Source organism: Brachyistius frenatus, unplaced genomic scaffold (assembly GCF_029030835.1).
Source record: "Brachyistius frenatus isolate BFR_SWC_R1_liver_20210118 unplaced genomic scaffold, ASM2903083v1 Contig_137, whole genome shotgun sequence".
Taxonomy (NCBI): Eukaryota; Metazoa; Chordata; class Actinopteri; family Embiotocidae; genus Brachyistius; species Brachyistius frenatus.
Window position 1 is genome coordinate 1,005,001 of NW_027210736.1, and position 25,000 is coordinate 1,030,000.

Consider the following 25,000-nt stretch of genomic DNA (forward strand, 5'->3'; position numbering starts at 1 on the left):
CCTCACATCATCGTTTCAAATGAAGTAAACAGCTGGACGCGCTTCAGGCTGTGAGCCCGGACGGCCACCGTAGACACCGCAGAGCGCGAACATGAGCAGCTGCTGTTTATTTCTACATTTCGTGAACTATAGAACTATTAAATCAAGGCTTTTAAACTATTTTAACTCTAGCAGGCTTTCAGCTCCAAAAACAGCTGCACGAATACACTGAAATGTGTCGTTATTTATTTTAGATCGATTGTTTTTGGTGTTTATTCTTGTGCATCTTTTCAAATTTTCTTTTACCTTGTACTGTTTCGTTTTAAAAAGCTCTTAAAAATGTGATGCAGGTTATGAAATGTGCACTAAATAACATTTTCCTGCCTGTAGTTTCTTTCATGTCGTTTTTCTTTTTTGTATTTTACAGTCATATCATTCGAAGTGCTCATCGTGTTTAAATCCCACCTAATGACTTCATATTTTAGGGCAGCACAATTTAAATAATCAGAAAAACACTCTGTAGATCTTGTGTATAATTTTTATTATATATTTTCCATCAAATTTCTAAATGTTTGAATGTTTGGCTACACCGCTGAAAAAAGGATATCATGAACCGAAACCACAAGACTTTTAGTGTCTAAAAGTCACCTGAATTAACTTAAAAACTAAAAAAGCAACATTGTGTATTCAATTTTATTTAAAAAAAAATCAATACACAATCAGTGTATTTTTTTTTTTTAAATGGAAGCAGGAAGAACTGATTTTCAAAGACGACCAGATGAACCGCCGCACCACAGATGACCTTTTTCATTATTTGTCCCAAACATAAAATGAGCACAACAATTTAAACAAAAAGCGGCAAACTGCATCGATGAACGTCGTGAGCGACGAGGAGCATCGTATAAAAATAGATCTCTGGCGAATCACAGCTGGAAGAAAAGTTCTGGAATGACGAAGAAGCCCTGAGCAGCGTTGGCAGGTCCTCCTGCACGAGGGAGGCGGAGCTACGGGGGCCCGTTGGCGCCAAAAACATGTTGACGTGTGCGCTGACTGTGACAAACATTCATGAACATCGATGCAACTGTGAACTGTACTTTTAGGGTTTTTTTGTGTTGTTGTACATCTTGTTTTGTTGTTATGTTGTTGTTTTTGTGCAAGTTGTCATGTTGTTGATGTTCATGTTGTTGTTATTCATGTTGTTGTTGTTCATATTGTTTATGTTGCTATTCATGTTGTTGTTGTTATTCATGTTGTTGTTGTTCATATTGTTTATGTTGTTATTCATGTTGTTGTTGTTCATATTGTTTATGTTGCTATTCATGTTGTTGTTGTTATTCATGTTGTTGTTGTTATTCATGTTGTTGTTATTCATGTTGTTATTCATGTTATGTTGTCGTCCTGTTGTCATCCTCTTTACTTCAGGATACAACAACAACAACAACAACATGATAAACTTGTTGTGTACATGTTGACGGATGTTCAGCTCACATGTTGACATGTTGTTGGACCAACAGAACTCCGTAAACGATCCAGCAGGAGAACAGAACTAAAGGAGCACCGATCACTTCATCTTTGGTCTGGAACCTTCTCCTCATCTCAACTTTAAAGAATACGAAGAAGCTACAACCCGCTGCTCCGGACCAGCAGCACCAGGACGGGTCGTACCGGGTCCGTCCTACGGGTGGATCAGCTCCAGGACGGGTCGTACCGGGTCCGTCCTACGGGTGGATCAGCTCCAGGACGGGTCGTACCGGGTCCGTCCTACGGGTGGATCAGCTCCAGGACGGGTCGTACCGGGTCCGTCCTACGGGTGGATCAGCTCCAGGACGGGTCGTACTTGGTCCACCCTGCGGGCGGCGCCAGGTAGACCCTCCGTCCTCTGGAGATGAAGCTGACGACCCCTCTGTATCCCGTCCTCGGGACTCCGGACTTCAGGTCGTCCATGATCCCCAGGTTTTTGGCCAGAACCTTGAAGCTGTCCTTGCTGGAGTACTGGAGCCGGAAGGGCCCGGTTCCTTTGAGCTGGCCCTGCTTCACATCCTCATACTTCACCAGCGGGGCGCCGTAAACGTCCCTCTGAAAAGCGTCTCTGTACGTCTCCTCCTTCAGGTAACTCAGGTCCAACTCGGTGAAAGGCACGAACTCGGCGTTCAGTTTGATGTAGCGCAGGTATTTGTCGTAGAACTGACCCAGACTGACGCCCTTCTTTCCGAACGTCAGGGTCCGGGAGATCTCGGGCCGCACGCAGGCCCGGCCGCGGCGCTGCTCCGGCCGACGCATCCAGTCGTCCCAGAAGGAGGCGGGCCACTTGGGCTCCAGCTCCTCCCACACCTCCCGCAGGAGCATCCAGCCGAGGCCCGGGAAGAAGTCGGTCCGGTGCAGCAGGTCGGCCCGGCCCGGGTCCACGTAGCCCTCCCGGCCGTTGTCGTTCCAGGCGGACACGCACCACAGGCTGGGGTCGGATTTCAGCAGCGGCAGCAGGGCTCGGAAATACTCAAAGAAGTCTGGCGCCACCTACAGGAGGAGGACAGCGGTTCAGTTTGCATGAGCCCTTCAACAAGTTCTGGACACATCTGAATGTTTTTATACTTGTAAAAGTTTCTTTATCCATTTGCTTTTCTTTTATTTATTTCCTCCACACTTTCACACTTTTTATCATCCGTTTAGCTACTTTTACAGACTTTTTGGTTGTTTTATTCTCCCTTCTGATGAACTTTTATCTTTATAATGCATCGTTCTAATGTTTAGTTTCTACTTCTTGTCTGACTCTATTTTAAAACGCTTTTAATCTATCTTCGAAATGTTTTTTAATCTCGTCTCAAAGTCTTATTTTCCTTTTAATCCTGTTTTTAATTTGTTCTCAAATTTATTTATTTATTTATCTGTCTGATAATTAGCCTGTCAATCATCTGTAAAGCACCAAAATGTACAAAAAAGTTGTTTAATTGGTTGATTGAAGTGAAATCCGGCGTTTTAATGAGACGTGGGAAAAAAAAACTATACATGTTTTAATGAGTTATCAAAAGAATGAAGATTTTAATTTAATCCGCGAGTTCGAGATTAAAACGGTCCAATTAAAGATGAGTTACCTCCAGGTCGTCCTCCACGATCACCACCGCGGAGTGAGTCCGGCTCCGGAACACCTGGTTGAGGGCCCAGCGGTAATGCCGGGAGATCTTGTAGTAGCCCTGGAACTTCTTGTGCTCGGGCCGCACCGGGACGTCGGACAGGTCGGGCTGCTTCAGGTGAGTCACTTTGCTCCCGTAGGAGCGGATCACCTCCGCGGTGTCGGCGTCGCCGCAGTCCTGGCTCACGATGATGGGGTGGAGCTCCGCAGACGGCCGGTGCTGCAGCAGTTTGTCCACGCAGCGCCGCACGGTGACCCGGTTACAGGCGATGACGAGGACCGGGAGGACCGGGAGGACCGGGAGGACCGGGGGTCCGTCGCGTCCGTCCGGCGGCCCCTGGTGGTTCTGGATCTCCACCAGGATTTTCTTCTGCCGCTCCAGCTCCTCCTCGAAGGTGTCCGCCATCCGGAGCATGTCCCCCACCACGTCTGCGGGGGGCCGCCCGGCCCCCTCGCCCTTCTCCCGGCCCGGCTCGCCCGCGGGGGGTCGGCCCCACAGCAGGAGCACCAGGACGGCGTTCCAGGTGACGAACAGCACGGTGCCGCAGAAAATGAGAGAGCCTCTCTTCCGGAGCATGGCCCGGGGGGAGGGGGGGGGATCAGGAGGACCGGGTCCGGAGAGACAGATGTGTCCCTGTGACACACAACAGGAGGGGGGTACGGGGGGGCGGCCCGCGGCCCGGATCATCACGAGTCCATGATCACAGGTCCCAGGCTGAAGGAGGAGGAGGCTGTGATGAAGAGGAGGCTCTGATGAAGAGGGGGGTCATCGTGCAGAACAGCTCCTCTCAACTTTTAAACAATACTCTGAAAATAAAAGAAATATATCAATAAAAATAAAGTGAGATCAAAGTGTGTGGCGGGAAAAAGAAACGGAGCAAAGCAGATGAAAACAGGAAGTAACTTCAGGTGGACCATCGATCCTCTCACCTGTCGCTCAAACTAAACACACAGGTCTCAGGAGGGGGCGGGGGGAGGAGGAGGAGGAGGAGGGACCCCTTACCCGGACAGTAGGAGCCATCGACCAGACGAGTTCCCCGGCAGGAGGAGGAGGAGGAGGCGCGAGGAGGTGTTTGGAAGTGTTTCGGAGCAACTTGAACCTCCCGGAGTTTCTCTCGTTTCTCTCGCAGCTCCGGATTCAAGAGGAGGAGGAGGAGGAAGAGAAGAAGGAGGAGGAGGACGAAGAGGAGGAGCAGGAGGGGGAAAAAAGTAACACGATGACTTCCTGGTTTGCGGACAGACACGGAAGTTCCGCCCCCAACTGTCACCTTGAGAAATTACACAACCGTGTGACGTGTGCAAAGCGTTGCTCCTTCTCCTCGGAGCCAATTAACACCTCCGGTCTCCTCCGGTCTCCTCCTGTCTGAGGCCGGGCACGTGGTGACCGAGAGTTGGGGGGTTATTTAATGGGGTTTATCTCTCCTCTGTTTTGTTGTTGTCCTCCGAGCTGCAGGTACACAGAGGAGGAATACTTCTTTACTTCTACCTTTGAGACAAACACTGAAAACACTGAAAAGAAAACTGTGACGTGTTGTGACGTGTTGTGACGTATTTCCGGAGCTGCAGAGGGTCTGATAAAAAAAACAACTACATTCAGAAGTTATGGAAAACAAGTTTTCAAGTCCTTTTAGTCAAGTAAAGTATTACTACAACACTCGACTGCCAATAGTCTGACTCAAGTAAAAGCATGAAAGTATTATCAGTAAAATGTCTCCAAAAAAAGTTGTGTGAAATGTAAATAAAATGATTTGCAACTCATTTAAAAAAAAAAAAAACATAAAATAGACCCAAAGTAACATGAAATGTTGAAAGTGGTAAAAAAAAAATATTTTTTATGAAAAATATGTGCTAATTTTTTTATTGGATGGCAGCAACACATCTTTAAAAAAAAAGTTGAGACAGGGTCAATAAAAAGTGGAAAAAGTTAAAGATAAAAAACAAAAAACAAAAAAACTGAACTGGTTTCTGCAATTAAGCGTGAAGTTGGTAAAAGTGATGTCCAGAAAAGTTTCACATGTTTAGTCCCTGAATCGAGCCACAAACTACGTCCAAAAGGGACAAAACAGGTCAAACTTAATAGACATCAGATCAGGGAAGAACAGGACGGGAAGGTAAGACGGGACGAGGAAGATGAGGTATTAAAATAAAACAGGAAGTGAACATGAGAGACTGAGTAGAGAGGAAAAGAAAAGATCGACAAAACGAAACGACGAGAACAGACTCAAGGAAAGAAGTGATACAACAAAAAAACACTTTCAGAAAAAAACGATGAACTATGACAATCAGGTTACCGTGGCAACACATGATGGGGTATACAAATAAAAATCCCAGAGTAGGCGGAGTCTCTCGGCAGTGACGATGTAAAATTACAAAGAATTTTAATCTACGGTACAAAATATCATGAAAAGGTTCCGAGAATCTGGAGAAATCTCTGGTCACAAGGGACAAGGCTGGAAAAACAATGTCGGATGTTGGTGATCTTCGGGGTCCTACGGCGGCACAAAACAGATTTAATTCTGCAGCGGAAATCATCGCATGGGCTCAGGAACACTTCTGAAAACAACATATGAAAAGTAAAAGAACTCCAGCAGCATTCGTGTGTATTTTTACTGCCGTCGTTATTGCAGGTTGTGGTGATTTATAAGCGCTTTATGTCCTGTTGTTTTAGTTTAAATACAGTAAAGCCTCATATTCCATAAAATCATCTGTATTTCTGTTTATTTATACTCTATTTTAACTTGTAATACTGCTGTTTTTACTACTTGAATTTAGATTCCCATGTAAAAACTCCATGTTATCATGTGTTGCAACATGTGGTAAACACGTGTCATACATGTGATCACGTGTTGTTTCTGTAAGGGGAAAGCATTTTCCAGCAAATGCTACAGTCGGTTTCAAATAAGTTTACTCAATTATAAAGTAGGAGAATGTTCATATTTAAAAATCACCAGATTTTGAAGAAGCAAGGTTTTCACGTGATAGAAAGGGGATGAAAAAATAACATTTTTAAAATAAATGTAAGTAAGTAAAAAAATACAATTTAACCTCAACATATCGAGTGGAGTGGAATAATAAAATTGCATTAAACTGAAATACTGACATAAATTACAAATACCTCCAATTTGTACTGAAGTAAATGTACTTAGTTCCGTTGCATCACGGCTGAAGGAAAACACAACCGTGTCAGACGCTGCAGTCAGAAGCAAAGTGCGACCTTTTGTGATGTATTGACAACAAACAGTGACTCGTCCTGTCCTCGTAAAAACTACTTCCACCGTGATGACATTCAGAAGGACTGAAGAGGAAACACAACATCGTTCAATGTGATGACCACACGACAACAAATAAGTACTGAAGTGTGCATATTGTTCATGTCTGTCTGCTCACATCGACCCCAAACATTAAATATCCCACCGAGTAAAGACATCCAATAAATCGTTATAAATAATAGACCACTATACAGCAAAACGTGAAATAGTCACATTTGGCCTGTTTAGGCGTGAAAGTTACACATTTTCCTGAAGTGGATGAAAAATGAACCGGGCTGCAGCTCCAAACTGACTTTTTGTTTTCAGTCCAGTCCAAGTTAAAAAAAAATAATAATAATAATAATAATTAAAACAGCAAAGTGCAAAGAATAAGATTTTATTTTTTATATTTATTTGCATATTTCTATTCCTGGAGCAAAACATGCAACAATTTAACCGTAACTACCCACCAGTTTATTTCTGACGTTTCTAAAGAGAGAAAATCCCCCTAAAAACCAGCGGGTTGAAGTCCAGATGTTTTGTGTGCTGTGAAAGTCGAGGACGGAGTCAACAAAGGACGTGTATCTTTGGTACCGAGGCCTTGGACTCGCTCAGTCGGGTCTGTCCTGCGGGTCCTCGGAGGACCTTAGGATGCCTCCGTCTGCCTGAAAAGAGGACGTAGAAAGTGTTTCCACGTGTCTGACACACCGACGGTGTCTCATGGAGGAAGAATCTGCGCTCACCTGCGGGGGCTCGTGTTCGAGGCTCCTCTCGTCCCGCAGATGTTGCGGTGCATCATCCTCAGAGCTGCTGCTGCTGCACCGACGCAGCTTCAGAAATACGATCCTGGCCACCAGAGCGCTCAGAGACCTGCAGGTGGTCTTCAGCGCGGAGCATCCTGTCAGCACCAGAGCCGGTATCTGTCCTGCGGGTTCAGTCCGGCACCGGGAGATCACGGACAGCTTCAGAGCTCCGGCCGGGAGCTCCTGAACACACCCTGCTCTCCAGATGTGCGCAGCAGATGTTTGGTGGCTGATCACGTGTCTTACTTCTGAGCATTTCTCTCTGCCAGGCAGGTGAGATGTGAGTCTGCGCGCCAGCTGACTCAGCAGCGTGTTTCCAGGCGCGTCCCCCGAGGAGAGTTTTCGATGGCAGGCCTTATTAATCCCCCCGGAAACCCCCTCTCTCAGCTGTTTCACACCCTTCCCGTCCGGCCTGTGCGCCACAGTCCGTCTTCTTCCCGTCACAACGCGCTCTCCGTGGGGGAAAGCCTGCTGAGCCCCGGTGCGCTCAGCCGGAGACTCACGCAGCGCCCCGCCAGCCAGCCCGAGGCTGTACGCCGAGCAGGCCGGCCGCTTGGTCGACGAATTCCGGGTCCAGATATTCCCCCTGCACCGGAGCACCGCGGACAGGGCGGAGGCGGAGGGAGTGGAGGCCATGGCGGTCAATGAAGTTCTCCTTCAGGTTCCTCGACCCTCCACCTCGGTCCCAGCAGTCACAGCGTGTAAAGGTTAGTTTGCTAAGGACAGGGGAGGGGGAGGGGAGGGGGAGGGGGAGGGTGTGCTCTGCTGGTCTGGGCCACCCGACCATATTTGCCCCGCGAGCCTTAGAGAGGGGTGGGGTGGGGGGGCTCAGGTGGGTGTGTCTTTAAGTGGAGAAAGTTGTGCTCATAGTAACACACTGTAAAAAAACAGTTTAAAAATAGGTCCAGGTCCTGAATTCAACTTTTAAAAACAGTCAAAGTAGCAGCAAAGAAGGAAAATCACACCTTAAAACTGCTTTATATTCATCTATAACAGCGATTCATATTTATTATGAAATATAATTCTGGGATCGGCACGAAAAGAGCATCTCAGCAGGGAAGATGGGGAGATGTGGAAATCACTGCATGGGCTCAGGAACACTTCTGACGACCATCGTCTGTGAACACAGCACAAAAAAATAAACTCCAACTGAAATATCTTTATTGGAGTAAAAAAAAACAAAAAAAACGTGTCTGTCTGAAAAGTAGAAAATACTCGAGTAGAGCCAAACGAGAAGAGTACTTATATTTTTACATTCAGGTGTTCCTCTCCAGTGTGGCAGATATATTTGTGCGGATGTGTATTTATGTGTTTCTGAGGAGCAGGTTAGTAAAATAAAAAGGACATATTTAATTCATAAAGTCAAACTGATGGCAAAATCAGATCCTACGTGCAGATTTGATGTCACTTTTCACGCCTCCATGCTGGCGATGTCGGAATCGAGGGAATTTGGTCAAACTTGGCAAAAACATTCACTTGATAGCAAGCGTGAACTGACTGAATTTTGTTGGGCAAAGGTCAAAGGTCAAGACCACCTTGACCCCCAATTTGACACTTTAATGCGAGCATGATATCACAGGAACGCCTGGATGGAATTTTCTTCAATCGTTCAGTCGGCCTCCGGGATGAACGGAGTAAAGTTTGGTGGTCAAAGGTCAAAGTTCAAGGTCAAAGTGACCTCACGTTGCCCTCATTCGTCCGTCCCGTTCTTGTTAACGCAACATATCAAGAACGGCTCGATGGGAACTTCTTCAAATTTGTCACAAAGCTTGACCTTGGCTCAGCAAAGAAGTGTTTAGATTCTGGAGGTCAAAGGTCACTCTGAGTTCAATATCTCTATAGATTTGGACAGATATGCATCTGACCTGTTTCTACAAATGATCAAATCCAGCTGAGCAAAAAAACGTTTTTATCTTTGAAACTTTATCGATAAAAGACTCAGATTTTCTGTCTCCTTTCTGCTTTATAGAGAAAATATATATATATATATACATACACACAAGGTTACGAATCAAAACAGAGCAATCCTTCCTCAGAAAAATAAAAGACAACACACTGAATCAGGTCACCAAAATGAAGGTGTGACCTCACCCACTTGTTGCCGAGTGCCTCCCCGACGTAAAACAGTCCTCGCTGAGCAAGACACAAAAAATGCGACGCTGTCGAACAGGCTCGTCGACCGCTGACGAACCGAGACGAGCAGCTGAGCGCAAGTTCCTGCAGCCGCCTCGTCAAGCGTCTGTTTACACCACTAGAGGAGATCGGGTGTCCCACGGAGACGTGCCGCTTTCTGAAAGGCCACCCATGTGTCGGACAGGAAGTCCCCCGCTGCAGTAAAAGCAGTCGGAAAAAAACAACAACCTCTGATTTAAAATAAAATAAAAGCCATATCAGATCATCGGGGAGCTTTAAGTGACTTAAAAACAGCTTTATTGGATGTATGTGAAGAGAAATAATTTGGCTTTTTACAAAAATATAAATCATCTTGAGAAGTATGTACAGGACTATAAACACAAACCCTGAAGAGGTGAATGAGATCAGCTTGAAGACAAAGTGCATTTCAACATTTACAGTTCATTCGTGTTCCTGCAGCGTTTGGAGACTCGCAGCCGGTTCGTCCCGTTTAAAAATGCCGCCGTCCTCGTTTTCCTTCATTTCTTCTTCTCTCCGCTGCAAGTCAACAAGTTCTTCGTTCACCTACAAACGGGAGGATAAAAAAAACAAAAACAAAGTGCACAGCAGGGTGCCATCCGCGGGGCGAATGTGGCTCAGGGGGGAAACGTCTGGTTGGTGGGCCCGGGCGGCGGCCGCCGGTGGATGATCACGTTGGGGATGATGACGAAGGCCAGGATGCCCACCAGCATGAGCACCACGGTGATGGTGATGATGGACGCCACCACGGCGTAGTAGCACCGGTCCGAGCGGAACAACCGGCGCAGGCGACCTCTGACCCTGCTGGGAGGCCGGCCCACGTCCACCACCGTGGCCGGGGTCACGCCCTGCTCCGTGTCGCTGAGGTGGAAGTCGCCGCCGGGCGCGGCCGGGACCTCGGGGCTCTTCTTGGGCACCGTGAGGACGGCGGTCCCGGTGGGCGGCGGCTTCTTCAGCAGCAGCTTCCCTTTGCTGCGCTTGAAGCGGATGGACAGCGCCCGCCGCATGTCCGGCGGCAGCTTGCTGATGATGTCCTGGTTGTTGCCGAGGCGGGGCAGGTCCCGGCCGTGCGGCAGCTCCGTCTGCTCACGGCAGACGGGGCAGGACAGCGTCTTCAGCTCCGGGGAGGTGACGTTGATGCGGGCGAGACACTCCAGGCAGAAGGTGTGACCGCAGACCAGCAGCTTGGGCGTCTTGAAGACGTTGTCGTAGGAGCAGAAGCACACGGCGCACTCCGTGTCCTCCACGTCGTCCTGCGGGGGCCTGAACTTCCTGCGCTCGCTGTCCCCGTCCCCCCTCCCGTCTCGTCTCCGGTTCTCCTCGCTCCTCCCCCGTCTCCTCCTGCCTCCCGGCTGCCGCTCGCTCCTCCGCCCTCTCTCCGAGTCGTTGCTCCTCGACCTCCTCGACCTCCTCGCCTTCGCCGGCTTCTCCTTCTTCCGCTCGTCCTGGCTGAGTTTGGGCTTGACGTTGGCGGCCGGCCTGGTGCCGCCGCCGCCGCCTTCGGGCTTGTGGTTCTTCCCGGCGTCACTCATGGTGCTGGACGGGTGATGATGGTGATGATGATGATGATGATGTCAGAGGCGGGGGTTTGTTTCCAAGCAGCTGCAGGAAAAAACAACAACAAGAAAAACATGAATGAGTTTACTGCGTCTGAGAAGTCAGAGGAAACTGCAGCTGCTGCTTCACGAATGGTGAAGCGATCAAATCTAATCTCGTCCCGTCGTCTCTTCCTCGTTCATCAACCGCGTCAATCTGTATTTGTTTTGGAGGTTTTCCTACATATCAGCAAACATGCTTCAAATAGTTCAGGCTGAAACCTGACGAGTGACGCAGCAAACGTTCGTCCACAAGTCACACGAAAGCAGCTGGTTTCTCTCAAAATGTAGAAAAAGCTTCAAGAAGTTCAGATTTATTTTCACACTTCAGGAGATTTAAAACTAAAGCGAAGAGAAGCGGAAGATAAAAACAAGGACGAGGAACAAGATGGTAAATAATTGGCCAGAATTTGCACACACACACACACACATATGGAGGAGACACACACACACACACACACACACACACACACACACACACACACACACACACACACACACACACACACACACACACAAACACACATATGGAGGAGACACACACACACACACACACACACACAAACACACATATGGAGGAGACACACACACACACACACACACACACACACACACACACAAACACACACAAACACACACACACACACACACACATATGGAGGAGACACACACACACACAAACACACACACACACACATATGGAGGAGACACACACACACACACACACACACACACACACACACACATATGGAGGAGACACACACACACACACACATATGGAGGAGAGACACACACACACACACACACACACACACACATATGGAGGAGAGACACACACACACACACACACCTGCTGAGGCGTGTCGGACGGCGTCGTCAGAGTGGATCTAACCAGTGAAATAATAAATAATCCCGTTGAGTCTCCGAACAGTAAAACTCATCACCAAACTCACAATAATAAAAAGCAGCTGGACGCTGACGAGTCTCTGCTCTCCTCGTCTGCTCTCACCTTTCCTCTTCAATGTGCTTTTCCAATTGTAGCCCGGGCTCCTGTGAAGCCTCCTCCTCTTCCTCCTCCTCCTCCCGTTCCCGTCAGACCAGTCGAACCAGTGCTTTTCTTTCTGTGCAGTATGTAGATAATCAGGCCGAGATAAGTTCAGAGAAGCAGGCTGGTTACCACATGATCTCCTCTTTAAAGATCAAACTAACATCCAACAATCTGTAGTTTAATTCATCATCACTAAAAGAGCTGCAGCCTTTAAGACCGACATGTTTTAATCATGTGTACTTTTTTTAATGTCATTTTTTTATTTTGTGTAGTTTTTCCAATAATGTAGTTTTTTAATGTGTAGTTTCTTAATGTGTAGGTTTTTTTTTAATAACATGTAGATTTTCTAATAATGTAGTTTTCTGTGTAGTTTTCCTATTAACGTGTAGTTTTTCTGATAACGTAGTTTTTCTGATAACGTGTAGTTTTTCTAATAACGTGTAGTTTTTCTATTAACGTGTAGTTTTTCTGATGAAGTGTAGTTTTTCTGATAACGTGTAGTTTCTTAATGTGTAGTTTTTTAATAACATGTAGTTTTTCTAATGTGTAGTTTTTCTGATAACATGTAGTTTCTTAATAACGTGCAGTTTTTCTGATAATGTGTAGTTTTTCTGATAACGTGTAGTTTTTCTAATAACGTGTAGTTTTTCTGATAACGTGTATTTTCTTAATAACATGTAGTTTTTCTGATAACGTGTAGTTTTTCTGATGTGTAGTTTTTCTAATAATGTGTAGTTTTTCTGATAACGTGTAGTTTTTCTAATAACGTGTAGTTTTTGAATGTGTAGGTTTTCCAATAACGTAGTTTTCTACTAATGTTTTCTAATAAAGTTGAAGTGAGCGTTTCAGATCAGACGTGGAGGCCGACGGCTGCGACTCAAAGTGTTACATGTACAAGAAAAACAAAAGCTGCTGTTAATTCCAGGAGGCTGTCAGTCATTACCGCATACCAGCAGCTCATACCGGTCATACCTGCAGCACAGATTTAAATATGAAGGCATTAAAACCACACGGAGGTCCTGAGATGGAAAAAAAAAGTCTCATAGTTTTGCATCGTCTAAAAAATAAAAATGGACTTGTCAGAAAAAGTTGAGTGAATAAAGTAAATAAAGTAAATTCACCCCGTCGGTAAACAGCGACGTCACAGGATAAATATATAAGTGGTTGAACTTCCTGGTGAGAATTAAAAACACCCCGACAGCCAGCAAATACTGATATGAGGGCTTGTTAATAATCCGACAACAAAGAGAAGCCGAAGACTTTGTTTATTTTTTATTATTGTTGTAGAAAAATGAGAATAAAGATAAGGAGCCTCCAACTGGAGTGAAACTCATCATTTGGGAATCAGTCTTCTGAACTTGCCACTCAAACTGACAACAAAGTGAAGTCAACAAAAGGTCGAGTTGTTGTTCAGGAGCACCGAGATAAAAACAAACCGTGTTCCTGTTTCCTCGTCGTGGCCCGATGACACAGCAGGTTGAACATTAAACCGCTCGGTGAGTGTTTGGCACACTTCCTGAATAATTAGGTCCAAGTTTACTACGACTCCGACCCGCCTCCTCCGCCTCCTCCCTGCCCCCTTCTCCCCCGGCTCAGCCCAGCTCCTCCTTGGTCTTGCCCTGTTTGCGGGGCATCTTCTTGCTGCTGCTGTCCTCCAGCTCTTTGCTCTTGTAGTAGTGAGGAGCCACTTCGAGCAGCCAGCCGCTGTCGATCTCAATCACCTGCAGGCAGACGGAGAGAGAGAGGAGTCGGTCAGAGGAGGACGGAGGAGGAAGGAGGAAGGAGGAGGTGTACCGGCTTTATGCCAAATTACAGTTTAACAACACCCTGAATGTGGAGGAGGAGCCCTTTATGTGTGTAACTTTTAAACATTAGTTTGGTCTCGGTGACTCGACTCGTCACAAATAATCATATTTTGAAAAAGTTTAAAAAGCGCCTCGAGATGAACAGTTGGTGTATTTAGTTTGAGGAATACATGTTCATTTGTTGACTACGTTATTAATATCATTTGTTATTGTTAATGCTTGTATTTTACTTCCCCCCAAAAACAGGTCTTCTTGAATCTTCTTTTCTAATGAATGAGGGATTATTTTCAGATGGACCTCCAGAAAACTAAGAAGAAGGAGTGACTTTAGCTAACAACACCGAGATAACTGATGGACACATTTTATTCACTTTGGATTTGATGAGAGAAGTTGAATGGGAGTCTATGGAGCCGGAGGCTTTTTGGAGCCGACCTCTAGTGGCACTCGCTGGTATTGCAGCTGAAGACACTTCTGGATCGGCCTCTATGAACATGACTACCTGTCTCATGAACTCCTTGGTGGTGAAGACCAGCTCGTGGTAGATGAGCCAGCGTGGCTGCTCCTCGAACAGAGAGCTGTTGGGGTGGACGTACACCGTCTGCTGGTGCTTCACCGTCTTGTAGCCGCCTTTGCTCAGGCGCGCCGTGTGGTAGAAATATCCCGCCGTCACCGACTGGGAGGAGGAGGAGGAAGAGGAAGAGTTTAGAAAGAGCTGATTCACACTGTGCAGCGTAGAAAACAGCTCTGAGCACAATTATAATAATACTGTAATTTGGTCAGAGTTGCAACCAAGAGGAGTCTTTCACAAATAAAAAAAACAAAACATTATTACACCTAAAACAAACACATCTGAGGGTGTTTTTTTTTTAAAGCAGTTTATATGGTGAATTCTGAAAACTAAATCTGTCATTTCCACTTAAAAAAAAGGAATAAACATGTTTAGATTGCTAATTCCTAGTTTGTTTATGTTTGTATGTCACCATGGAGACACACCAGTGTTTCCCACACACTGAATCTACTGTAATGTCTGCTCCTCTCGTTCTGACACCTTCCCTTCACCTGTCCCTCATCTGCTCCGCTCCACGGGTGTCCTCTAAGCCCCTCCCTTCATGAAACACAAAGATATCGGAGAAGAGAAACCGAGAGAGACCGGTGCACAGAACGAAGGTGAATAACATGAATCTAATATTTTTGGTTGAACGTCGACGACCGCGTGACAACGAACGTCCGTCGGCGAGTGAGGTGTCCACGACTTCTAATTAAAAGGCCTCGTTTCAAATCGAAAGCACTCACAGCCCGGTGGACGTCTTTTTTGTTTGAGAGTGGGCGGAGCCTCGGCAGCACTCACCTTGCGAATGGGCACGCTGTCACCGTCGGAGCTGACCACCTCCACCTCGATGCGATCCATCAGACCCTCCAGCTGGTCCCGGACATCCCGCGCTCGTCTCATGGAGCGGAACTGGATGAAGTTCTCGTAGCACCACTGGGTGGAGTAGCCGCTCTCCACCCACTGAGGGAGGAACACATCGTGGCTGCAGTTAGCGCAAAATATCCATCGATCTGTGGCGTAAACGCCAGCAGAGCACTTAAGAATCTGTATTTATGATGTTCACGAGATCAACAGCCTCATTTACAGCAGCTGTAAATCAACCATGAGGTACGAAGACGGATCAACAAGTGACAAGCCGGCTCCGGATGAACGATCTTCAACCCATCTGCTTACAGAAGAGTGTTCCTGAGCCCATGCAGTGATTTCCACCACAGAATCGTGGCTGCTTTTGAAGCAGTGCTGCTTAAAGGGGCCCAAAGATCACAGCCGACCGATATTAGTTTTCCTCCCTTTGCATCAGATTTTGAGTTTTTTTGGGGAACAAACAAATCAAGAAATGAAATGTGTTTAGATTTTATTAAAACAGCCGTCTTTTTCTTTTTAATCTTAACGTTTAACGTGTATTCAGCTGATGACCGTTGAGCCGCTCTGAGCTGATCAGGTGTCAAAAACAAAGCTGAGAACTTGTCTAACTGGCGCACGGCAAATATTTGTACACGAGATCAACAAAAAAAGAAAAACACTTGAAGGACGCTCCAGCGACGGATCCTCTCGAGGGATCCTGAACGCACCCCGACGGCCGGCGTCCATCGTACCTGCGTGTAGACGTTGAGCAGCACCAGGTGGTCTCCTCCCGGCACCATGAAGTTCATCCGGGCGTTGTCGGCGTGCACCACTTTGTCTTTGGGCCGGTAGAAGATGGAGTTGTTCACCGACAGCATGGCGGCTATCGTCAGCACCTCCTCCGAGCACTTGTACCTGCGGAGGACATGCGGCTTTATTTTGCCTCTACCGAGACGCTGCAGTGTTAACATCCAGGAAATGATCCCCTGACGCCACCCACAAACTTTAATTTGATCACCTATAATAACAATAATAAAATCCAGCCGCATGGTTTTATTTCCCAGCAGTTTTTTGGAGCTTTATTTACTCGTTCTCAGCGTTTCGGGACAAAACTTCAAAATGTTGTTTTGACTGCTATTTATATTTATTCTTAATGGAATAGAAGTTCCTGAATGTCCCGAAGCTTCTCCTCCACCGGGCTGAGGCCGAGCAGTGCTTACTGTCGGCATGGTAACGGAGGGCTCCCCTCTCCCCACATCTTTTAATATACATCAATAGTCGTTTTAACAAACTTCGACATCTCTGCTTTTCTTTCAAAGTTGTTGTTTTTGAGCCAAAGCGCCTGAAGTGTTGATTTTCCTGATTTTCCTTTCAAACCAGGAAGTTTTGATTTACTTTGAGGAAATAAAAAGGAGTCTAATTGATCCAGTGCTTCTGTCATTAATTAAGCAGGTGATGCGTCCTGTGAATGAACACACAGAGGAGGTTTCCGATGGTGTCTGACTCACTGCTCGGAGGCCAGGATCATTTTGCTCAGCATGGGATCCACCGGTAACTCCGCCATCCTGCGACCCAGCTGAACACGACAAACAAGAAGAACTGATTAAGACAAACATCCTTCACGGCCACTTATTAACATGATGTGGTAATAAAAAACTAAAATAGCTCCGAGGTATAAACGGCGAGTCAATGTTTCCCAATATTATCTTCTGATGGAGGTATGGTGGAGGATGACACGCAAATATGCAGCTAAACAGACTCGCAGGAAAGATTAGGTCTGTGGAAAGCAGGCGGGAACGATCTCTGTGCTGTTAGATGAGAATGTGTTGCAGAGTTTAAGTGCAGGAGCTTCAATCATTAACCAACTGACAGGGGAATAATAATAAATGTCGGGAATGAATGTCACTGATTTTTTGGGGGGATTGAACTTGACCAGGATCAGTTGAATGTAGAAAATGCAAAAACATAAGTTTCTCTTTTAAAACTATCCAGGAGCCTGTTTGAATCTGCTTAAACTTGCAATAAGGGAGTTTTTAAGCCACTTTGGGGCGACAGAGTCACGTTATGGAAATCCAGTATTCTCTGTGTTTTAGCTCCATATTTGGTCTCCACCAGCTCCTCAGAGAAATGTTTAATGATTTACTGGAATTATAATCATTTTATTAAATATTAAATGAGTAGCTCTCAGTAAGTAAGTTTGAAATCGACATGTTTGCACCTTTGTGAGCTCCCCCAGGTGGTTGAGGGCTCCGAGGGCGTAGAGCTGCTCCAGGGCCAGAACCAGAGTCTCATGAGGAGGCGGGTCCATGAAGTCAAAGTGAATGAGGTCATTAATACCTTAAAAACAAAAAAAGTATTAAATTATCAGTCACCAAATACAAATGTTGAAATATCGGTCGTCCTGCGCTCACCGAGACTCTTCAGCAGCAGGACGACGTTTCCCAGGTTGGTCCTCTGGATCTCCGGCACCGTCGTTTCCTCCATCTCGTGCTTAAAGGCCCAGGCCGTGTAGAGCCGGAAACATTTCCCAGCAGCCACTCTGCCCGCCCGGCCTGCTCTCTGATTGGCTGAGGCCTGAGAGCGAAACACAAAACACGTTTAAATTAAAAAAAAACTCCTGGATAATATTGTCCACCTCGTTCCTTCTGCTCGTTAATCGTGAAGAAGAAGCGGTTACCCGCGAGCACGGCGTCACGATCAGCGACTCCATGCCCGTGCGGGCGTTGTAGCTCTTCTGCTTGCAGAAGCCAGGGTCGATGACGTAGATGATGCCGTCGATAGTCAGCGAGGTTTCTGCTATGTTGGTGGCGACCACCACCTTGTGATTGACAGAAGGAGGAGACGCAGAGATCGACGGTTAAATCCAGCTGTTGAGGTTGAAAACACCCAAAACGAGACATTAGTCCATCAGAAGCAGTCCGTTTCACCGCCGCCTGGATGTTTCCCGTCATACCATACGATCCAGATAATAAACAGACAAGAGGGAACTTTTTACAAGAAATAACTCGCCATAGTCTTCAGATCTATTTTGTGTCTGCCAAGTTGAAATATAACTCCGTCGCTGACCTGCTACACCCGAGGCCAATTGTACGACCGAACAATGAGAGCTTCCCAGAACTCAGACGTCGTCTTACCTTCCGGGCGCCGGGGGGCGTGGGGTTGAAGATCTTCGCCTGCATGTCGGACGGCAGGTTGGCGTAGATGGGGAGGACCAGCAGCTCGGCTATCTTCGATCCGAGGCGCCGGCATCTCTCCTGCAGCAGCTCGCAGCACGCTTCGATCTCCTCCTGCGGGACGAGGACGCGTTCAAGAAAACCAACTGCAGCGTTTAGACAACGGTCCGTCTTTAAAGGACGCTTCTGATCGGAACGCAGCGATGCAGCGATGCACACGGAGCAGCATTTTTCAAGCAGACAGACATCAGATTTTGGGGTCAAAGGGACAAGTGTTCCTGAGCCCATGCAGGGATTTCCGCGACAGAATCGTGGCTGTTTTTTAAAGCAGCCTTCTTGAAATGTTGAACATCACTCAGAACACCTGAAGCTCGTCGTTTCATCGCCGTAGACTTTCTGAAGCATTTCAAGAGTCTCTGTTGACCGTTTACAGAGTTTGACCCAGTGGAAATCACTGCATGGGCTCAGGAACACTTGGCTGTAAGGTTGGCAGGTTGAAGATGTTTTTCCTCCCAAAATCTGATGTTTCTTTGCTCCAGTTTCAGGTTTCCATGGTGACATCACTTATGTTCACGTTACCAGCGGTTTTTAGCAGACTAAGAAACTTTGAAGCCGAGCATTTCCCCGTGATGTGAATCCTACCTGTCCAGTAAGGAAGACCAGGACGTCTCCGGTAGGCTGAGTGACGTGAATCTGCAGCACGGACACGACGCAGGCTTCCAGGTAGTCGGCCTCCGGAGCCTTGATGACGCAACACGGAGACACACGTCAACACTGCAGGTGGATTTTTAGACTCTTTAGATCCTAAGGAACTAAAATAGAACTTGAAATAATGAAGGAAACAGAAAATGTAAACCACACTTTGGGTTTTTCATTTTTACTGAAGATTTCTAGTCAAAACTGAAGAAACCATAAAGTGAAAAACATTTATTGATTGCTCCCAAATCTAAAACCCTGACTGGACTGAAAAACAATTAAAGCATCAAGCAAAATAAAAAGTAAAAAATCATACAACTAAAAGGTATGAAGCACAAACAAAACTCAGAAAATTTATAATTTCAAAACAAACACGATACGACAAAAGAAGTTGCAATTAAAGTGTTTTTCTTACTTTGGTGTAGTAAATATCAACGGGGAACCTCCTGCCGGGGATCCTGAACACGGGCGCTTCGTCGAAGAAGCAGGAGAAGCGCTCGGTGTCCAGAGTGGCGCTCGCCACCAGAACCTTCAGGTCCGCCCTGAAGCGGGCGATGTCCTTGATGAGGCCGAACAGGATGTCCGTGTGCAGCGTTCGCTCGTGAGCTTCGTCAATGATGATCACGCTGCAGAGGGAGAGAGGGAGACACGGGGACACGGAGACACGCCTCCAGCTTCAGGACTCACTTCAATACCGCTGAGACGAACTGAGACACGTTTAAGGCCTGAATTCAAATAACATGATCCTGTATTTTGATAGAAAAACATCTTAAAAAAAGTTTGGACAGGATCATGTCAACCACTGTGCTGCATCACCTCTTGTTTTAACATCACTCTGTAAACGAGACCAGTTTCTGGAGTTTTGAAAGTGAAATGTGGTCCCATTCTTGCCCGATACAGGATTTCAGCTGCTTAACAGTTTGGGGTCGTTTTGTTTCATGATGCTTAAAATGTCCCAACTTTTATAAAAAAAAAAAAAACTTGCCGCTGCCATCATTCAAAATAAGCACACATTTTTCATCAAACAAATAAAATGTCTCAGTTTCAACATTTGATCTTTTGTCTTTGGTCTCTTTGAAATCAAATACAGGCTTACATGATTTAATAATCATCACATTCTGTTGTTATTTACATTTTTCACAACTTTTTTTTTGGAGTCACGGTTGTAACTCAAATAAAGACAAAGTAATATTTACTTAAATGAAGTGAAACGATCTGCCTGAGAAAAAAACACCAGATGATCTGTTTTCTAGATGGAATAAATATGAGATGACTTTACTTGGTTAGATGTAGTTTTTTTGCAGTGAGGTCAAAGTTGCGTTGAAAGTCTGTGAATCTTACCGTTTCTGTTCAGGTTAAAAAAACGCTTATAAAAACGAATTAAATCTCAGTCACCATTCAGCATTTAAACACACCGCTGAAATCCAGCCGTGCAGATTTAGGGAGTTGAATTTTCTGGGACGTTTAAATGTGATTTCAAATTCAAAAATATAAATAACTCAAAGATTCCCATGTCCCCTGAACACAGCCTCTCTGCTGCTCACCTGTAGCTGGCCAGGTCGGGCTCGGTGAGGAATTCCCGCAGCAGCATGCCGTCCGTCATGTACTTGAGCACCGTCCTCTCCGACGTGCAGTCCTCGAAGCGAATACTGTACCCCACCTGCACCGAGCGGGAGCTTTAGAAACACTTCTTGTATTTTTCAGTTTGTTTTAGAAACCCGGAGCGGATCTCGAAACGACGCGAGCGGCTCACCTCGTTGCCGAGCTTCACGCTCATCTCATCGGCCACTCTGGAGGCCACCGACATGGCCGCCACCCTGCGGGGCTGCGTGCACCCGATCTTCATGCCTCCGTTGGTGTAGCCCTGGACGGGTTACACCGATTATATGTTACAGTCTTTAAAAAGATTCATGTTAAGGAGCTACAATGAGCACAAAATCCTCTGCAGCCATTTTACATGATGAACTAAGCTGTGAGTTTCCGATGGGACTCACGTCTTCCAGGAGGTACTGGGGGATCTGGGTGGTCTTCCCGGAGCCCGTCTCCCCCTCGATGACCAGGATCTGGTGCTCCTGGATGGCGGCCAGCAGGTCCTCTCTGTAGGGGAAGATGGGCAGGCTGCGTCGCACCTCCTGCATCGACTGCTTCTTCAGCTCGGCCTGTGACAGAGACGCAGCCTCCTGCTCCTGAACGCAACGCAGAGTTTAGTCTTTTACCGGTTTAATATTCCTTAATGTTCCTTAAAATACAGGAGAAGCCCGAGTGCTGGCTTCACATCTTTTCTACCTCACAGTATTCAAACCCAACAGACGCTGACTTTTGTGATTGTTTTGATCAAAATGTTCAAATTTGCAGCAGATTTTCTGAGTTTTAAGTGAGTTCATTTGCAGATAAAATCGTAAACCCAGAAATACATTTTATTCTATTTTTTACCACCTCCCTGATCTGCTTGAATTATTCAGATTTCTGGAGGGACTGATGAGGATTTTATCAGATGAGGTTTGGCTCCCTCTGGAGGCACAAGAAGCTTTTTACAACCAGCTTATTTTTACGGAATGAAAAGTTAAAGCTGCGAGATGAAGCCCACCTTCTCCGTGCGGGTTCCCTTCATGGTGATGGCGCTGCTGACGAAGTCGATCATCTCGTCCTCCTCCAGGAGCAGCTGGTACTTCTCCTGCTCCTGCCTCATGCCCTGCTCGCGCTCCTTCTTGGCGCCGAAGCTGAGGGCGGCCGTCTTCAGCCGCTCCTCCTCCCAGCGGCCCTGCTCTCCTCCCAGCTCCATGGGCGTCTCCTCCAGCTCCAGCTCCCTCTGGGGAACCTCCTGCTCGGAGACGGGAAACAGGTGGACGTGAACCAGACATGCTTTATGCTTTGTTGTTGTTGTTGTTGTTGTTTAATGTGTCAGCACCCACCTTGCTCCTCTTCTCCTCCGGCATGTAGTATCTGTTCTTCCTCTCCTCCTGCTCCTTGGCACCGGCCTTCTTGTAATCCTTCGCCAGGTCCCGGAGGGTCCGTTTGTACTCCAGCTCCTTCCTCTCCCTGGCGGTCAGCTCGTCGGTGGAGAACAGGTACTCGTCGTCGATGATCTCCGCCTCCAGGTCCTCCAGCTTCTCCTCCTCCCTCTTCTTCAGGTAGTCCCAGCGAGAACGCTTCCTCAGCTCGGGCAGCTGCGAACGAAAACACAAACGGGAAGCTTTACTGTTTTTTCTCGCTCTTCTTTACTGTGTTTGAGGCGAAGTTCTGGCGAGACGCAGCTCCTACCATGTTCTTCTGATCGTCCTCGGCCATCTTCAGCCTCTTCTGAGCCTCCTCGTACGCCTGAAAGAGAAACACGAGAGGATGAACGGCCGACCGGCACGTCGCCGCCGTGGCTCCTCCCCCGGCCGAGCTCTCGCCGTCGCGTCTCCCACCTTTTTGTCCGTCCTCTCGCCGATGTTGCGCGTCTTGTCTTTGTCTTTCTCCCGCACTCGCTGGGCGAACGCGTCTCTCTCTTCGATGTCCTGCAGCCGCTCCCTCTCCTCCTTCTCCCACTCCTCCTCCTCCTCCTCGTCTTCCTTCATCACAGACTTCTGGTCCCCTGAATTACTCCTGAGGTTAGAGAAGAAAAAAATGCATCAGGCTGCAGTTTATGTTCGAAATATGGAATAAATGTAAAGTTTCTCTCCTCGCAAATAAAATAAAAAATCATCTCTGTTCATGTGAATCACATATTTAGGCAGAACCAGGAAATAACGATCATAATTAATGAAGAATTCAAGCAATCTCTGCTAAATTAGAAAAACATTTTTACAGAGTTTGACCCAATGGAAATCACTGCATGGGCTCAGGAACACTTGGCTGAAAGCGGGCGTGTTGAAGATTTCGTTTCCCACAAAAATTTGACCTAAAATCAGACGTTTCTCTGCTCCAGTTTCAGGTCCACGGTTGAAATCATTAATGTTCTCGTTACCAGCGGTCACGTTAACGTGAGGAACTCAGTGATGATGATGAAGAGACGACTCTGAACACTTCCTCCTGAAGGTCGCTGCTTCCTGCTGCCCCGGGTGCAGCGCTGCGCTGCGTTCAGGAACGCTCTGAACTTATTGCCTGTATTCACTGCGACCGCCCAGATCGATGAACCACAACGATGAAGTTACTGCAGGAAATCATTTGAAAGAAAACGTGTATTTACCTTTGAGGCGCTTCGTCCTCGCTGGACGACTCGCTGCCTTTCTTCTGTCTGATGTGCTTCCTCTTGTTTCCTCGGTCTTTGCTTTTGCTTTTCTTCTTTCCTTTCTGCGTCTCCGTCACGGCGTCCTCGTCGCCGTCGCTGTCCTCCAGCAACGTGTACGTCCGATTCTTCTTGTCCATCTCGATGGCTTCGCGTTCGAGCGCTCGGGACGGTTTCTCTGCGACTTGTTTACGAGGAATCTGAAAACACCAGAAACACGTAAAAAAAAAAAAAAAAAAAAAGGAAGCAGCTGCTGTTTTTAAAGGTAAATAAGTTGCGGTGAGCGACGACGTTTGTGAACAAACCTTCTCGAAGAGCTCCTTCGCAAACGCAGAAACACTGTGGTCGATGTCGATCGTTCCCGTCTGCTCGAGACGAGTCACGAAGTCTTCGGCGCTCGACGCTTTCCGCGCCGTGCCGATCATGAACTGTGACACATACCTGTCACTCAACCCCAGGATGTCATGGAGACGGTCACTCACCCACTGCTCCAGACCGGCCATGGCGCCTGTTGGGACAAATGTTTGTTTACATCTTGTTTCTTAAAAGTAAAAAAATAGCTTCATCAAAAAAGATCTAACTGATCTGAGACTTCATTGATCCTCAGAGGAGAAATTAACTCAAAAAAAAGTTTAAAAAAAAGAAGGTAGAAAACAGATACGAGAAGTTTGTAAAGAGACATGAAGGAAGATATTTAATTACTTAAGATATGCAGTTATTGGTGTGAAAGGTTGTTAAAGTCTTGAAGCTGCTGAAAGCCACATTCACGTTCATGAAACCTTTATTTCACTGTTTTCTACACTAGAGATGAGCAGGTGCAGGAACACTTTCAAACCTCACTTTCAGGCTCGAGACCTTTATTTGATCTTAAAAACACGCAGGAAGCTGATTTCGCACCCAGAACCACATCAACCCAACTGCAGATTTAACCAATTTGTATAATACAAAATAAACCCGATCGTTTTATTCTTTTTTATTGTAAAGTTATTTTTCACCACATCCACATAAACTAACTTTAAGTCCGCGGTGAGTTTCAAAGGGTGAAATAATTCATATTAAAGCCTGAGAGGAGTCAAACTCACCGTTGTTGACTGGGATGTGTTAGCCGAGCTATGCTAACTCCAGCTACTACATAAAGTGTTACTTGTAGCTCACGACTTCCCAGTCCGGACACTTAACGGATCCGTACGTCCCTCCGTCGCCATGAATAACGAGCTGTGTGAGGCTTTATTTGTCCCCAAAATAAATAAATAAAAACACCACGTATATCAACACTTGTTTTGCTAGCTTAGCCTTAACGCACGCTCGAGTCGGAACAGACGTTTTGACGTAACACCACCGAAGAAGAGCAGAACCGCAGTGTCAGAGCTGGCGGATGCGCTCACTGCCAACCCTCCCCCGCGTGGCCGCCTGAAGAACAGCAACGGCACACGTCGCTCAAAAACACCCGGAAGTAAAAAAAACACAGCAACAACCGAGAAGCTGGACTAGAACTACGCGGTGGTTTTAAGTGCCACAAATGATCAATACGTTGGGATCCAGCGGGTCGGAGCCGCCGGCTTTTTTCTCGACCTCGTTCCTTATTCTTCTTCATAAAAAATTGCCTTATTTTGGCGGCTTCAACATCTTCAAAAACTCCTGAAAGTTGGTGCCTGACGATGTGCAAAGTTTCATGAGGTTTGAAGCATCGTTTGACCTTAAACTAGTGACGTCACGAGGTGTGCCGACGCTTCGAAGCGCGTGTCGAGGCTTGCTTCATTTAGGGGAGGAGC

At 46.7% G+C, this 25,000-nt stretch overlaps 4 protein-coding genes across 5 annotated transcripts; all 4 read right to left on the reverse strand.

Annotated features, from left to right (window-relative positions):
- Positions 1-1,794: 1,794 nt before the first annotated feature.
- mgat1a (alpha-1,3-mannosyl-glycoprotein 2-beta-N-acetylglucosaminyltransferase a) lies at positions 1,795-4,304 on the reverse strand. 2 transcript variants are annotated; one of them, XM_069714996.1, is made up of 3 exons: positions 4,110-4,304; positions 3,069-3,837; positions 1,795-2,493 (listed from the first exon to the last, which is right to left on the reverse strand). In XM_069714996.1, the coding sequence occupies exons 2-3, from the start codon at positions 3,792-3,794 to the stop codon at positions 1,795-1,797; spliced, it is 1,425 nt and encodes a 474-aa protein (XP_069571097.1). In that variant the 5' UTR covers positions 3,795-3,837; positions 4,110-4,304. The 2 variants fall into 2 exon arrangements, with proteins under 2 accessions (XP_069571097.1, XP_069571096.1); XM_069714995.1 differs by lacking the exon at positions 4,110-4,304 and having other exon boundaries at positions 3,069-4,040.
- Positions 4,305-6,965: 2,661 nt separating this feature from the next.
- Positions 6,966-7,882, reverse strand: LOC138630588 (uncharacterized). The gene is made up of 2 exons (XM_069715025.1): positions 7,098-7,882; positions 6,966-7,019 (listed from the first exon to the last, which is right to left on the reverse strand). Exons 1-2 carry the CDS (start codon positions 7,791-7,793, stop codon positions 6,966-6,968), a joined length of 750 nt encoding a protein of 249 aa, XP_069571126.1. The 5' UTR covers positions 7,794-7,882.
- Positions 7,883-9,562: 1,680 nt separating this feature from the next.
- rnf183 (ring finger protein 183) lies at positions 9,563-11,925 on the reverse strand. Its single transcript, XM_069715078.1, has 2 exons — positions 11,754-11,925; positions 9,563-10,910 (listed from the first exon to the last, which is right to left on the reverse strand). The coding sequence occupies exon 2, from the start codon at positions 10,838-10,840 to the stop codon at positions 9,926-9,928; it is 915 nt and encodes a 304-aa protein (XP_069571179.1). The 5' UTR covers positions 10,841-10,910; positions 11,754-11,925; the 3' UTR covers positions 9,563-9,925.
- A 1,285-nt stretch (positions 11,926-13,210) lies between these two features.
- dhx16 (DEAH (Asp-Glu-Ala-His) box polypeptide 16) lies at positions 13,211-23,731 on the reverse strand. The gene is made up of 20 exons (XM_069715052.1): positions 23,534-23,731; positions 23,190-23,428; positions 22,429-22,606; positions 22,280-22,336; positions 21,931-22,185; positions 21,606-21,839; positions 21,013-21,204; positions 20,772-20,882; positions 20,563-20,678; positions 19,434-19,644; positions 18,965-19,063; positions 18,284-18,436; positions 17,827-17,967; positions 17,561-17,723; positions 17,368-17,486; positions 16,658-16,725; positions 15,902-16,064; positions 15,105-15,266; positions 14,256-14,429; positions 13,211-13,672 (listed from the first exon to the last, which is right to left on the reverse strand). The coding sequence occupies exons 1-20, from the start codon at positions 23,729-23,731 to the stop codon at positions 13,544-13,546; spliced, it is 3,162 nt and encodes a 1,053-aa protein (XP_069571153.1). The 3' UTR covers positions 13,211-13,543.
- Between the last annotated feature and the right edge of the window lie 1,269 nt (positions 23,732-25,000).

Coding starts and splice junctions, on each gene's coding strand:
- mgat1a (XM_069714996.1), bottom strand. CDS start 3,794: ATGATCCGGGCCGCGGGCCGCCCCCCCGTACCCCCCTCCTGTTGTGTG. Junction 2,494..3,068: donor TCGTGGAGGACGACCTGGAG/GTAACTCATCTT, acceptor CTCCTCCTGTAG/GTGGCGCCAGACTTCTTTGA.
- LOC138630588 (XM_069715025.1), bottom strand. CDS start 7,793: ATGGCCTCCACTCCCTCCGCCTCCGCCCTGTCCGCGGTGCTCCGGTGC. Junction 7,020..7,097: donor TCGAACACGAGCCCCCGCAG/GTGAGCGCAGAT, acceptor TCCTCTTTTCAG/GCAGACGGAGGCATCCTAAG.
- rnf183 (XM_069715078.1), bottom strand. CDS start 10,840: ATGAGTGACGCCGGGAAGAACCACAAGCCCGAAGGCGGCGGCGGCGGC.
- dhx16 (XM_069715052.1), bottom strand. CDS start 23,731: ATGGCCGGTCTGGAGCAGTGGGTGAGTGACCGTCTCCATGACATCCTG. Junction 21,205..21,605: donor AGGGAACCCGCACGGAGAAG/GTGGGCTTCATC, acceptor CGTTGCGTTCAG/GAGCAGGAGGCTGCGTCTCT. Junction 14,430..15,104: donor ACAGCGTGCCCATTCGCAAG/GTGAGTGCTGCC, acceptor TCCTCCTCCCAG/TCGGTGACGGCGGGATATTT.